This window comes from Aureococcus anophagefferens (assembly GCF_000186865.1).
Source record: "Aureococcus anophagefferens unplaced genomic scaffold AURANscaffold_15, whole genome shotgun sequence".
Classification (NCBI taxonomy): Eukaryota; class Pelagophyceae; order Pelagomonadales; family Pelagomonadaceae; genus Aureococcus; species Aureococcus anophagefferens.
This window is the reverse complement of record NW_008705575.1, coordinates 518,066-531,062: the sequence shown is the minus strand read 5'-3', so window position 1 is coordinate 531,062 and position 12,997 is coordinate 518,066. Positions and strand designations below refer to the sequence as shown.

The following is a 12,997-nucleotide window of genomic DNA, read 5'->3' as shown; positions in this document are numbered from 1 at the left end:
GGGGGGGGGGCGGGGGAAAAGGGTCGCGCGGGCGCCGCGGCGGTCTTCTGGGCGGCGCCCGGCGGTCGCCGGCTCAGTTCGCGAGGACAGGCTCGGGCGGCGGCGCGACGGCGCGGAAGCGGTCCTCGGCGTCGGGCTTGGGCGGCGTCTCCGGCGGCGGCGCGTCGACGTCCGTCGTCACGGCCACGGGGCTGTCCGGCGGCGCGTCCGCGTCGGCGGCGTCCTCCGCGTCGGCCGCGGCGTCGACGCGCTCGAGCGCGGGCGGCGGCGCGGGCGCGTCGCGGCCGGGGTCGACGTCGCCGGCGAGGGACGAGCCCTGGGACGTGCAGGCGTCCGGGTCCTCCTTGGAGTCCGCGGAGGACACGTCGGCCCCTTCCCCGCCCTCGAGCGCCGCGGCGAGCGCGGCGACGTCGGCCTTCTCGTAGACGTAGATGTCGCAGCCGCTCGCCTTGCCCGCGGCGGGGCGGCGGACCTTGACGCGGTGGAGGTGCTTGAGCTGGTTGTGGTTGCGGATGGCCTTGTGGTCGCGCATGGCGTCCGTCGCCGTGCACTTGCCCTCCGGCGGCGCCCAGCCGCGCGCGTCGTCGTCGTCGACGCGGCCGCCTAAACTCTCCGCGAGCGCGCGGACGTCCGCGTCGTCGAAGACGATGACGTTGCACGCGGCCGCGCGGCCGAGCGTCGGCCGGCGCGCGACCTCGCGCGGCAGGTGTCGCAGCCGGTCGTGGTGGCGCAGGCCGTACTTGTCCAGCGCCATCTTGGTGGTGAGCTTGCCGTCGGGCGGCGCCCACGTCGACGCGTCCTCGTGGTCCGCGTCGTCGTCCGCGGACTCGGACAGCGTCCGCGCGAGCTCCTTCACCTCGGCCTCGTCGAAGACGAGGACGTTGCAGGCCGCCGCGCGGCCCAGCGTCGGCCGCCGCACGGTGCACCGCTTGAGGTGGCGGAGCTGGTCCCGGTGGCGGATCGACGGGAACGCGTCCATCGCGAGCTGCGCGGTGATCTTCCCGGGCGGCGGCGCCCAGGCGCCACCGCGGCCCGGCGACGCGGGCCCCTCGTCGCACCGGGTGCCCTCGTCCCGGCCGAGCGCCTCCGCGAAGTCGCGGAGCTCGCGCTCGTCGTAGACCTGGGCAGGAAAAGGGTGCAAAATTCCCAACTTCAAAGGCTCCTATCTCGGCCGTTTTCCGCTCGTTTCGGCTGATCTTTGGACGAGCGATCATCTCTCGGAGCGCTCTCGAAGCGTGGATGCTGTTTCCGGAACGCGCGCGCGCGGAACACTCATGTTGAAGCGAACTTGAATCACTCTTTTCCGGCCCCGTCGTAGACGAAGATGTCGCACCCGGACGCGCGGCCCATCGCCGGGCGCCGGACCTTGGTCCGCTCGAGCTGCCGGAGCTGGTTGTGGTTGCGGATCGCCGGGAAGCGGTCCATGGCCTGGGCCGCCGTGAGCTTCCCCGCCGGCGGCGGCCAGCGCAGCGTCGGCGCGGGCTCGGGCTCGTCCTCGGCGGCGGCGGCGTCCGCGTCGGCGAAGAAGGGCCGGTCGCGGCGCCGCTTCCGGCTCGGCGAGCTCAGCGCGGGCGACGGCGGGCCCGCCTCCGCCGCGTCGAGGCGCGGCCGGTAGCCGCGCCTCGCGTCGCCGATGCGCGGCGACGCGAGCGGCCGCGGCGGCGACCGCCCGCGCGACGGCGACGGCGGCGCGGACGCCTGCTCGGACTCGATGGCCAGGATCACGAGGTCGAGGCCGTCGGGCGCGGCGCCGCCGGCGTCCGGCGGCGGGAAGTGGAAGTGGCGCCGCCGCTCCGGCGACCGCGGCGACGGCCGCGCGGCCGGCGACCGCGCGCCCCGCGGCGGCGCGGCCGGCGGCGTCGACGCGCGCTTGCGCGGCGGCGGCGGCGCCGCGGCGTCCCAGGCCGACGCGGCCGGCGGCCGGCGGCGGCCCGAGCCGCCCGCGTCGCGCGCGCCGCCGTCGCCGCGGTCGATGAGCTCCATGGCGACGCGCGCGGTCGCGACGGCCGATTGCGCCTTCTCGCCCGTGGCCTTGCCGAAGACGGCGGAGTTGTTGCGGCGGAAGGCCGAGTTCCAGCGGTTCTTGACGGCGTTCTCCGCGCGGCCGGGCAGCAGCTCCGCGATTTTGGTCCACGCGTTGCCCCACCGCGTCTGCGCCTCGGCCATGATCGAGTCCTCCTCGGGCGTCCAGCCGCCCTTCTTGAGGGAGGGGTCGAGGTGGTTCGTCCAGCGCTCGCGGCACTGCTTCCCGATGCGCCCGGGGATGCGCGCGGCGATCTGCATCCACGTGAGCTGGCGGCCCTCCTTCATGGCCCGGACGATGATCTCGTCCTCGTCCTCCGTGAACGCGCCCTTGACGAGGCCCTCGCTGAGCACGTGCTCCCAGCGGTGGCGGCACTGCTCCGGCGACCGGCCGTGGCCGCCGAGGTACGTGTTGCACACGGCCGCCCAGTCGCCGGAGCCCACGGCCTTGACGCCCGCGCGGAGCTTTTCGTCCTCGCGCTTCGTCCACCGGCGCCGCTTGAGGTCGTCGTCGTCGCCGCCGACGCCGTAGTCGTCCTCCAGGTCCATGGCCGCGGCGCGCGCGGCGTACGGCGGTGGTCGCGGGCGTGCGTGCGTGCTCGACGTGCGCGGTGCAGCGCGGGTTGTTGTTGAGCGATACCCCCGAACTGCAACGCCGCGGGAGGCGGCGCGCTTCGGCGCCGGGGCGCCGGCGGTCCGCGGGCCCCGGCCGGCCGACGACGCGACGGCGGACGACGGCGACGCGCCTGCAACGCCGCCGCGATCCGAGCCGCTGTGCACAGCGGCGGGATTGGTGAGAGCGCTAAGAGCCGCGTTGTTCGCGTTGCTGCGCGGTCGTTTTTTGTGCATTGAACGTGCCAAAGGCAACATCCTCGCGCCGATCGCTCTCTGAACCTTCAGGAAGGCGAGTTGCCACTTGTCACTAGCCTTAGCCGCCCTTGCGCATTGCTCGTCCATTGCCAAACAGCGTCGCGCCGTCGCCACTTGGCAGTAGCAGTCGACAAACCCGCCCTACACATTGCTCGTGGCGTTGCCGAACAGTGCCAACACCGTCACATACGCGACCATGCGCGCCGTCCTCGCCTTCCTCTGCGCGGGCCTCGCCCTCGAGTGCTGCGGCGGCGAGTGGGTCGCCTGGCCCGCGGGCGAGGCCGTGCCCGAGGGCTGGTCGCGCAAGGTCGACGCGACGACGGGCGGCGTCTACGTCGACGTCAACGCCACGGTGCTGGCGAGCCTCGAGTCCATGGAGCGGCGCTGGCGCGAGTCCGTCGACAACGCGACGCGCAAGGAGGACACGACGAAGACGATGTCGCGGCGCGAGACGATGCTCAGCGCGCTGGGCCGGCTGCCCGCGGACGAGCTCGGCGACGTCGGCGACCTCGCGTCGCTCGACGACGCCGCGCTCGACGCGCTCTGGGACGCGCGGCAGGCCATGCTCAAGTCCTTCAGCGAGACGCTCACGGACGGCGCGAAGGCCGCGGGCAAGCGCCTCGGCAAGCTCCTCGACAAGGAGAATCTGGCCTTCGAGCTCGACGAGCTCGAGTTCGAGCTCGGCGACATGGACGCGGCCAGGGACTTCCACGATTCGCTCGGGGGCTGGCCGGTGGTCGCCGCGCTCCTGGGACCGGACACGGAACCCCGGGCGCGCGCGGCCGCGTGCCGCGTGATCGGCACGGCCGTGAAGAACGACGACGCGTCCCAGAAATGGGCGCTCGAGGACGACGTGTTAGGGTCGCTCGTGCGCGCGCTCGAGGACGACGACGACCCGGCGCTCCATCGCGCGGCGCTCTACGCGCTGGGCGCCGCGCTCCGCGGCAACCGCGACACGCAGCGGGCCTTCGGCCGCCGGGGCACGCGGGCCGTCGTGTCCGCGGCGAACGGCGCCGCGCGCGCCGTCGTCGCCGCGCGCGCGCGCGGCGACGGCGACGGCCGCGCCTGGGGCGTGGCGGACAAGGCCGCGACGCTCCTGGGCGACCTCGCGGACGAGGGCCTCCGGCTCCCGCCGGACGCGTGCGCCGCCGTCGGCGCCGTCCTGCGGCTCGCGGCGGCGGACCGCCGGGCCGAGCGGCCGCTCAAGGCCGCGCTCGCCTCCGCGCCGTCGTGCGGCGCGGGCTGGCGCGAGGCCGGCGGCTTCGTCGAACTGGCGGGCGACCTCGGGCGGGCCGTCGCGGGCGCGGACGGCCTGGACGGCGACCTCCGCTACGCCATCGCCCTGGACTGCGACGCGCTCGTCGCCGCCGTGCGCGACGCGGCGGCGCCGCCCGCGGAGAAGGCGCAGCCCGAGCTCCTCCCCCAGGCCCTCGTCGACCGGCTCATCGCCGCGGTCGGGCACGGCGAGCCCGACCGCGCCGAGCTGTAAGGTGCCTCGACCCCCGGACGCTACGGTTTCGCCTTATCCTTCGCCTTGGACGCGGCCGGCGGCGGCGGCGGCGTCGCGGGCGGCGTCCAGGAGACCTTGGACGGGTCGCAGAGGCGCGGCGGCCGCTTGACGGCGGCGATCATGGCCTCGATGTCGCCCTTGTGGGCGCGCACGAGCAGCTGGCCCTTCCAGTGGCGGATCATGTTGAGCACGTGGAGCGTGCTGAGGAGGTCCTCGATGCGGATCGCGAGGTGCCGCGAGATCTCCTCCATGGACCGCGTGCCGTCGTAGTCGCGGAGCTCGTTGAGGATGATCCAGGACCAGTAGCTCCGGTAGCTCAGCTTGCCCAGGTCGCTCAGCGGCTTCTCCGGGGACCCGAGCTTCCGCTCGCGCTTCGAGAGCTCGTACGACAACGAGATGAGCAGCGTCCCCAGGCCCTGGCGCTGGTACTGGGGGAACGTGAGGATGCAGGCCAGGTTGTAGTGGAAGTCGCTCTGCTTCTCCTTGGAGAAGTAGCCCAGCACGCGGTGCTCGGGCTCGCCGTCCGCGCCGACGGACGAGTCCGTGAGCACGTAGAAGAGGAACGGGTCCACGTCGTAGTAGAGCGTCTTGTGGTCCAGGAAGAGCTTCGCCAACAGGCACAGGTTCTGGCAGTAGAGCGCGTGCGCCGAGCCGTCGACCTCGAAGAGGCAGACGCCGTCGCCGTCGGGGCCGTAGCACCGGTTCCCCGGCGGCCGCCGCGGCCCCGCGTAGGAGCGGTGGTGCGCGTCCATGGCCAGCTTGGAAGCCGTGTATCGTAACGTGAAGTCGCAGACGTAGAGCGTGCGGTCGTGGTACGTCTCGGGGAAGGGCGCCCAGTACCACGGCTCCAAACGCCACCGGGAGAAGACCACCGCCCGAATGTTCTTCACGCGCGTGATCTTCTCGCGCGCGGCCTCGAGCCGCTCGGCGACGCTCGGGTCCGTCTCGCCCGCGCGCCGCGCGTGGGGCAGCTGGCCGAAGGCCGCGTTGCCGCCGCTGCCCTCCTGCTTCCGCTTGTGCGACCGCTTCGCGGGCGACCCGTCGGACGCGCAGTCGGCCTCGGAGCCGTGGAACTGGGCCTCGTCGACCCACTCGTCGAGGCGCCGGTCGTGGGCGAGGTAGTGCACGTAGTAGCGCGGGCACGCGCCGGCCTCGTCGACCTCGAGCACCTCGGCGGCGAGCACCGTGCCGTCGCTCCGCACGACGGACCGCGACTGGCCCACGGCCGGCCGGTTCGACGCCTGGCGCCGCGTCTGGCGCTTCGGGGCCGGCGGGGCGCTCATGGCGGCGGGGTGGCGCGCCCGACACGGCGCTCTGCGGCGAGGAGCAGCGCCAGCCGGAGATGCCGCTCGCGCTCGAGCTGCGCTCTCCGACGATGGAGGGCGTCGTCGCGGCGCTCGGCGCGTCGCAGCCCGAGGCCCTCGTGCGCCTGCTCGACAGCGCCGACGGCGGCAACGCCGTGGAGCCCAGCAATGCGCACATGGCGGCGCTCTTCGACGCCGTGGGCCTCGTCGCCGGCAAGAAGGGCGGCGCCTACAAGCGGCGCAAGACCGACGCGCGCGGCGACGTGCTCCGGCGCGCGGCGGCCTGCGCGACGGCGGCGCGGCGCGGCTTCGGCGCCGCGCGCGCCGCCGAGGACTGCGCGTGCTTCGACGCGCGGTTCCGCGCGGAACTGCCCGCGGCGCTCGAGCGTTTGGCGGCCGGCGAGGCCGTCGACTGCGCCGGCGTCGCGGACGAGGACGCGCGCGGCGCCTTCGAGCACGTGCTCCAGGGCTACGGCCTCCGCGCGGCGCCGCGCGACGACCTGGGCGGCGCGCCGGGCTACGCGGCCGACGGGTCCGCGACGCGCGACGCGCTCCGGGCGCTCGCCGCGGCGCTGGCGGCGGCGCCGGAGCCGCGGCGCCGCGCGGCGCCCGTCGGGCCGGCGCGGCCCGTCGACGCGCCGAGCGTCGACGCGGCGTCGCGCGCGGCCGCCGCGGCGTCGTCGGACGACGACGACGACGTCGGCCCGCTGCCGACGGCCGCCGCGGAGCTCGAGGCGCGCGGCGCGCCCGCGCGGCGGAAGCGGCCGGCGGTGGCCGACGACCACGGCGGCTGGACGACGGCGGCCGACGGCGGCCGCGGCGACTGCGGCGGCCGCCGCGAGGGCTGGATGATGGTCCCGCCGTCCGCGTCCGAATTGTCGGCGCTCGGCAAGGACGGCCTGCCGCCGGCGAAATCCGCGTTCGTCGCCAAGGCGCCGGCGCCCCGGCCCAAGTCCGACGCCGAGCTCGCGGCCATCGCGGAGCGCCGCGCCGCGGACCGCGCCGCGCGCGGGCCCGCGCTCGTCGACACGTTCCAGGCCGCGCCCAAGGCGCCGCCGGCGGGCAAGAAGCCCGGCGGCTTCAACTTCAGCCGCGAGGACATGGGCGCGCGCCGCATGGACCCGAAGCAGGCCGCGGAGCTGATCTCCCAGGCGCGCCAGCTCGACTCCCGCTTCGACTCGTCGACGCAGACGAGCTTCTTATAGGGGTTTTGTGGCGCAGCGGGGTGTGGGCGGGGTTTTGTGGCGCAAAAGGGTGTGGGAGGGGGGAGCGCGCGTCAGGGTTCGGACGCCTGGACGAACGCTAGGAGGACGGCTAGGAGGACGGTCCCCATGGACGTAGACACCAGGATCATGGTGACGCATTTCCAGACGTCTCCACGGTCGAAGGACAGGCAAGTGACCTTGAAGGCTTCGGGCTCAGCCTCGGGCTTTGGCTCACGTTCGTGCTTCGGCGCCGGGTTCTCGAGCTTCTCGAGATGGCGCGACTCAAAACTTCGAGCGAAGCGCCCCCCGTCGAGCATGACTCTGAAACTAAGGATGCCCTGGTAATCATCGACTCCAAGCACCGTGCCCGTCCGGCTCCACTTGTCGTCTTCACCGTGCCAGTGTGTCAACTCCAGCTGCACGCGGTCTCCGATGGCAAACTCCAACTCCCCGGCACAGAAAGGAATGCACTCCCGCTGGATCCACCGGCCTTCTTCATCCATTTCCTTGAACAAGGCAATCTGTTGACAGAAATGCAGACACAATCTGAGGTCTTTGTCTTCGAGGACTTGATCCGCCGGCGCGGGCGCCGACGCCGGCTGGGGGCTCGCGGCGGGGCTGGCGTAGGCGCCCTTGGCCGCCGCCTGGTCCTCGGCGCCATCCTGGTCCTCGGCGCGGAGGTCGTCGCCGGCCGCCAGGCGGGACCGCTCGGGCCCCCACCAAACGCCCGCGGCAAAGCCCGCGGCCGCGGTCCAGCCGATGACCCGGAGGGCGCGATCCAGACCGTCGTCGGCCACGGCGCACGGCGGGACGCACGCCGCGGCGAACAGGATGAGCGCGCTGGTCATGCGCATGGTGACGGCGCGGAAGTGGCGCGGCGCGGCGGTGGCGGTGGCTGGCGCCTGCGAATTCGTGGGGTTCGCGGTGGTCGCGAGGACGCGCGAGGGCGCGCGCGACGGGGCGCGCGGTCGGCGGCGTGGGGCGGCGCGCGCCCCGGCCCCCGGCGGTGGACGCGGGGCGGCGTACGGCGCGGCGGCTGCGCGAACGACGCGCGGTGCCTTGCAAGGGGGTCTCGGTCGAGGGCACCGGGGCTGCATCCAACGTGGTAAGAAGCCGTCGTTGCCGTCGGCGAGCTGTGGCATGGCCGCGCCGCTGGACCTCACGTCCTGGCGCTGGTCCGCGCCGCTCGAGTGGCTCTGGGCCGAGCATCGCGCGACGCTGTCGGCGACCTTCGCGTACCTCTTCGTCAAGTGCGCCGCGCGCCTCGCCGCCATGGCGCGGCGCGGGCGGCCGCTGAGCCGGAGCGAGGCGTCGCGCGACGTCTGGGACCCCGTGTGCCTGCTGCACAACGTGCTCTCCGTGGCCGCCGGGTGCTGGAGCGCGTACGCGTGGGAGGCGCCGGCGGCGGAGTCGTGCGCGGGCGGCGTGTCGGGCCCGGGCGCGGCGATCATCCGTCTCCAGCTCGCGCACTGCGTCTCCGACTTCCTCTGCTTCCTGCCGCAGATGCTCGACGAGATGGTCTTCGTCTTCCACCACGCCGTGCTCGCGGGCGTGTCGCTCGTGCTGCCGCACTGCCCGGGCTGCTACTGGACCGTCGTCGCGTTCTCCATCGCCGAGCTCGGCTCCGGCGCCGTGGGGCTCGACGCGGAGTGGCGCAAGGCGGGCTTCCGGAGCCGGGGCCTCAAGCGCTTCGTCGTCTTCGGGCTGAGCCGCCTCGTGAACCTGTTCCTGCTCTGGGAGATCTGGAAGGTGACGCCGACGATCCACATCTTCTCGCTCTCCGACGAGTCCGGCGCCGTCGTCGCCAAGTTCTCGCTGCCCGTGTGCATGATCACGGCCGTCGGCGGCTCCGGCATGATGCTCGCGGTCAACGGCGTCACGTGCTGGCGCATGTTCCGGAGCTACCGGAAGCAGCGCGCGAAGCGCCTCCGGGCCAAGGCCGATAAGGCGCCCTAGTCCTTAGGCGCGTCCCGCGGGAGCGCGTCGGCGCCGCGGTCGTCGGCGCCCCGGAGGCTGTCCCGGACCTTGACGCTGGCCCGGACCTTCGGCAGGCTGTCCCGGACCTTGCGCAGGGACCCGCCCGCGGACCGCTTCGCGAGGACCGCGGCCTTGCCGACGGACGCGACGCTGCGCCGGAACTTGAGGCCCGCGTCCTTGGTCGTGAGGCGGTGGAGGCCCTTGGACGACTCGTAGTTCGACGACCGCACGCGGCTCGTCGCGCGCTGGAACGCGTCCAGGGCCTTCGCGTGCTCCGTCTCCTCCTCGTAGGCCGCCGCGCGGTGGCTCTTGAAGGCGTTGACGGCGCCCGCGGCCGCGTGGACCTTGGCCTTGGCGCTGAGCGTCGCGTGGTCGATCGCGCCGAGCGTGCGCTCCTCGCGGAAGGACCGGCCGCCGGAGAAGGCGTTCACGGCCATGAGCTTCTGCTTGAGCTCGCTGTCCCGCCGCCGCAGGCGGTCCGAGCGGTCCGTCGTCTCCTCGACGCGCTCGACGATCTCGTGCAGGATCGCCGTGTCCTCGAGCGCGCCGTCCTCGTCGTTCGAACTCAGGCCCTTGGCGAAGGTCTCCGCGCTCGTGGCCTGCTGCACCTCCGCGACCAGGTCCTTCCGCACGGCCTCCGTGCCGTCGTCGGAGCCGAAGGCGTGGTGCAGGCGCCGCCGGAGCTGCTGGACGTGGTCGTCGACGAAGGCCGCGAGCTGCTCCTCGCCTACGAAGCACGTCGGTAACGATGTCTCTTCGTGTTCCCGGTCAAAATCTCTCTCGAAAATCGTCGCCGCCACGGGACGCCGCTCCTCGCGGTCCAGCAGCTTGTGCTCCGCGGACTCGAGGAACGCCTTGAGCGGGTCCGCCATGTGCTCGAGCTTCGCGAAGGACCCGGCCTTGGGCTGCAGCGCCGCGAGCTGCGCCACGTCGATGGACGCGACGCTCAGGCGGTGCGCCTGGGCCTTGGCCTGCGCGTGGACGCGATCCGCGATGGACCGCTGGACCTTCTGCGCGCTGAGCGTGAGCCAGTGGAGGATCGAGTGGTCCTCCGCGATGAGCTCGCAGAGCGACGCGGCGCTGAGCACGGCGAGCTCGCACCAGGCGCCGCCGTCGGCGACGGCGGACGTGTCGTGGCAGGCGTCGCGGCTGAAGAGCCCCGCCTCGCCCGACGACTGGCCCGGGATCAGCTTCGACAGCACGACGGGCTCGTCGCCGGGCTTGTCGCGGCGCCAGATCGTCATGGACCCGCGCACGAGCCAGAACATGGACGTCGCCGCCTCGCCCTGCTTGAAGACCGTCTCCTTCGGGGCGACGACGTGGCGCTCCAGGTGCTCGATGAGCTTGAGCTTCATCGTCTGGTTCAGGATGGAGAACATGGGGATGTCCGCGGCGTAGCCCGTCACCACCAGCGTCATCTGCACCTTGCGCGCGAGGTGCCGCGGCAGCAGGTCGCAGACGTCCTGCGCGTCCATGCCCTGGCGCGTCTGCCACTGGAAGTTCAGGTAGCTCCGCACCTCGTGGATGACCTTGGCCGGGACGCGCTTGTAGCGCAACGTCTGGACGACGTGGTCCATCTGCTCCCGTTGGATCCGCCCCGTGTTGTCCATCATCGTCGCGAAGAACGACGTGACCTCGGCGATGATGATCGCGTTGAAGATGAGGCCGATGAGGTAGGAGCTCAACGTGAAGGCGAACTGGTCGTTCGCCGTCGGCTCGGGGTTGTCGCCCGCGGAGAGCATGATGACGAACCAGTAGGCGTAGAGATACTGGCGCTGCAGGGCCACGTCCGCGATGCCCTCGGGCGGGAAGAAGCGGCCGAAGGCCTCGCCCTGCATGGGGTCCGACGGCCGCCCGTCCCACGTCTCGTCGCCGCCGTAGTAGGGCGCGCGCCGCACGACCATCCAGAAGTAGGCGCAGGCCATGAGGTGGTTGATGAGGAGGAAGGACACGAAGAGGTAGAGCGCGCGCGCGGCCCGGTTGTTCATCGTGCCGAACTGGCGGACGACGCGGCCCAGGCGCCAGAGCTTGAAGAACTTGAAGTAGGTGATGCTGTGGTCCATCGTCGCGCCCGTGAACCCGCAGACCGTCTCCACGAGGAAGGGCACGGACGCGAGCACGTCCAGCGGCGCGTAGACCTTGTGGTGGTGGTTCAGCAGGTAGTTGACGGAGATGCGCCTCCGGTCGAAGACCTCCTTGCCGCTCAGCTCCTCGAAGAAGGTCGTGTTGAAGTTCAGCACGATGTCGAGGAGGAAGACGAGCTCGAGCATGAGCTCCGTGCCGTGCCAGCCGGGGTTGTCGCGGAACTCCGTGCCGATGCGGTCCCGCCAGACGTGGTTGAAGGTGATCGTCGACATGACGAAGACCAACGCGGACGACACGTTGATCGACTGGCCCCAGAACGTGTGGAAGAGGGACCCGTAGCGCACGAGCCACCGCGACTCGAGCTCTTTGAGCCGCGCGGCGTCGCTCGACATCTGCCAGAGCAGCTCCTGCTTCGCGAGCGCGCCGCGGACGGACGCGCGGCCCTGGTTGAGCTCGCGCTTCAGCACCGACGGCCGCGCCATCGCGAGGGTCTGCGGCTCCTCGTCGTCGTCGTCCTCGGGCAGCGCGCCGTCGTCCGACGGCGGCTCCGCGGTCTTCGTCTCCTCGGCGCCCGCGGCGGGCTCGGGCTCGGGCGGCGCCTCGGCGACGGATTCCCGCCGCCGCAGGTCCTCGAGCACCGCGGGCTCGAAGGACACGAGGGCGCTCTCGACGGCGGCCTCGGACGTGCGGAAGCTCCGCAGCCTCTCCTCCTCCGGGCTCGGCGCCGCCGCGCCGGGGCCGCCCGACGGCCGCGGCCGGCCCGCGGCGGCGGCGACGAGGCCGCCGAGGTCCTCGACGCGGGACGCCATGGCCGCGAGGTCGCTCCGGAGCCGCGCCAGCTCCGCCTCGACCTTCGCCATGGGGTCGACGGGCCGCAGGACGCCGGCGCGCAGCGAGTCGCGCAGGGAGTCGCGCAGCGCGTCGCGCTTCTTCGGGCTCCGGCTGCTCTCGCGCTGCTCGACGGCGGCGACGCCCCGGTCCGCCAACGTGATGATGTCGTCCTGGTCCATCGTGCGGTCGCCCTCGGGCCCGAGCCTAGCCGGCCAGCCCCATTTTGCGGCCCGCGCTGCAGCTGCACGGCACCGTGCGTATCCTATCAGGGCTGCCGCGCTTGTGTCGAGCCGCGGGACGGCGCTACCACCGTCCGGCGGTGTGGCCATGGCCGACGGGGGCGAGAGCTACGACGGGGGCGAGACGCAGTCGACGGCGTCGTCGCAGCAGCACCACTGGGTCGGGCGGCGGCCCACGGTCTACGCGCCGCCGCTCTTCACCGTGTCGACGCGCACGACCCACATGGACATCATGGTGACGACGAACACGGCGCGGCGCTACGTGGAGCCGAGCCAGCGGCGGGGCGTGGGCCGGCGGGCCGCGGGGAGCGGCAAGCTGCGGCCGCGCTGCAAGCTGCCCTACGAGCTCACGCTCGGAAGCCCCAAGCCCGACACGAGCGCGACGACGACGCTCGCGCAGGTGCTCGTCGACGGCATCAGCCGGCGGCGCAAGAACGAGGAGATGCTCGCGGAGCGGCGCGAGTTCATGCAGCGCCTCGTGCGCGAGCGCGACGTGCGCACGGAGGAGGAGCACAAGTCCGCGGTGCTCTTTCAGGCGGTCTTCCGGGGCCGGCTCGAGCGGCGGAAGACGGTGACCAAGGACGGGCCGCCCCGGGGCGGCGGCCGCCTGGCCATGGTCCACGGCGGCAACGAGTCGGCGTCCGTGAGCTCCGCGGGCACGAGGCTGGAGCTCGAGGACGACGACCCGGACGGGTCGAAGGCGCGGCGGCGCCGCCGCGAGGACGCGGAGCGCTTCAACGCGGAGCTGTCGCGGGAGCTGCTCACTTTAGCGAAAGAGGCGGGTCTCGTGCCCATGCGCGGCGTCACGCTCGCGCCCAAGCCCCAGAAGACGAAGAAGCACTTCGCCGAGGAACGGCGGCGCGCGAAGGAGGTCGACGCCGCCGCGCGCGTGCTCCAGGACCTGGCGCGGAACAAGTTCGCGAAGAAGCGCGCCCACGAGCTCCTCAAGACCAT

General features: G+C 73.0%; 2 protein-coding genes across 2 annotated transcripts; both read right to left on the bottom strand.

Annotated features, from left to right (window-relative positions):
• Positions 1 to 2,055: 2,055 nt before the first annotated feature.
• AURANDRAFT_29109 (hypothetical protein) lies at positions 2,056 to 2,571 on the bottom strand (the record flags this gene model as incomplete). Its single annotated transcript, XM_009040450.1, has 1 exon — positions 2,056 to 2,571. A coding segment is annotated over one exon (516 nt), but the record flags the coding sequence as incomplete, so codon positions are not given.
• A 1,830-nt stretch (positions 2,572 to 4,401) lies between these two features.
• HAT1 (MYST histone acetyl transferase-like protein) lies at positions 4,402 to 5,685 on the bottom strand (the record flags this gene model as incomplete). The annotated part of the gene is made up of 1 exon (XM_009040449.1): positions 4,402 to 5,685. One exon carries the CDS (start codon positions 5,683 to 5,685, stop codon positions 4,402 to 4,404), a length of 1,284 nt encoding a protein of 427 aa, XP_009038697.1.
• Positions 5,686 to 12,997: the final 7,312 nt, after the last annotated feature.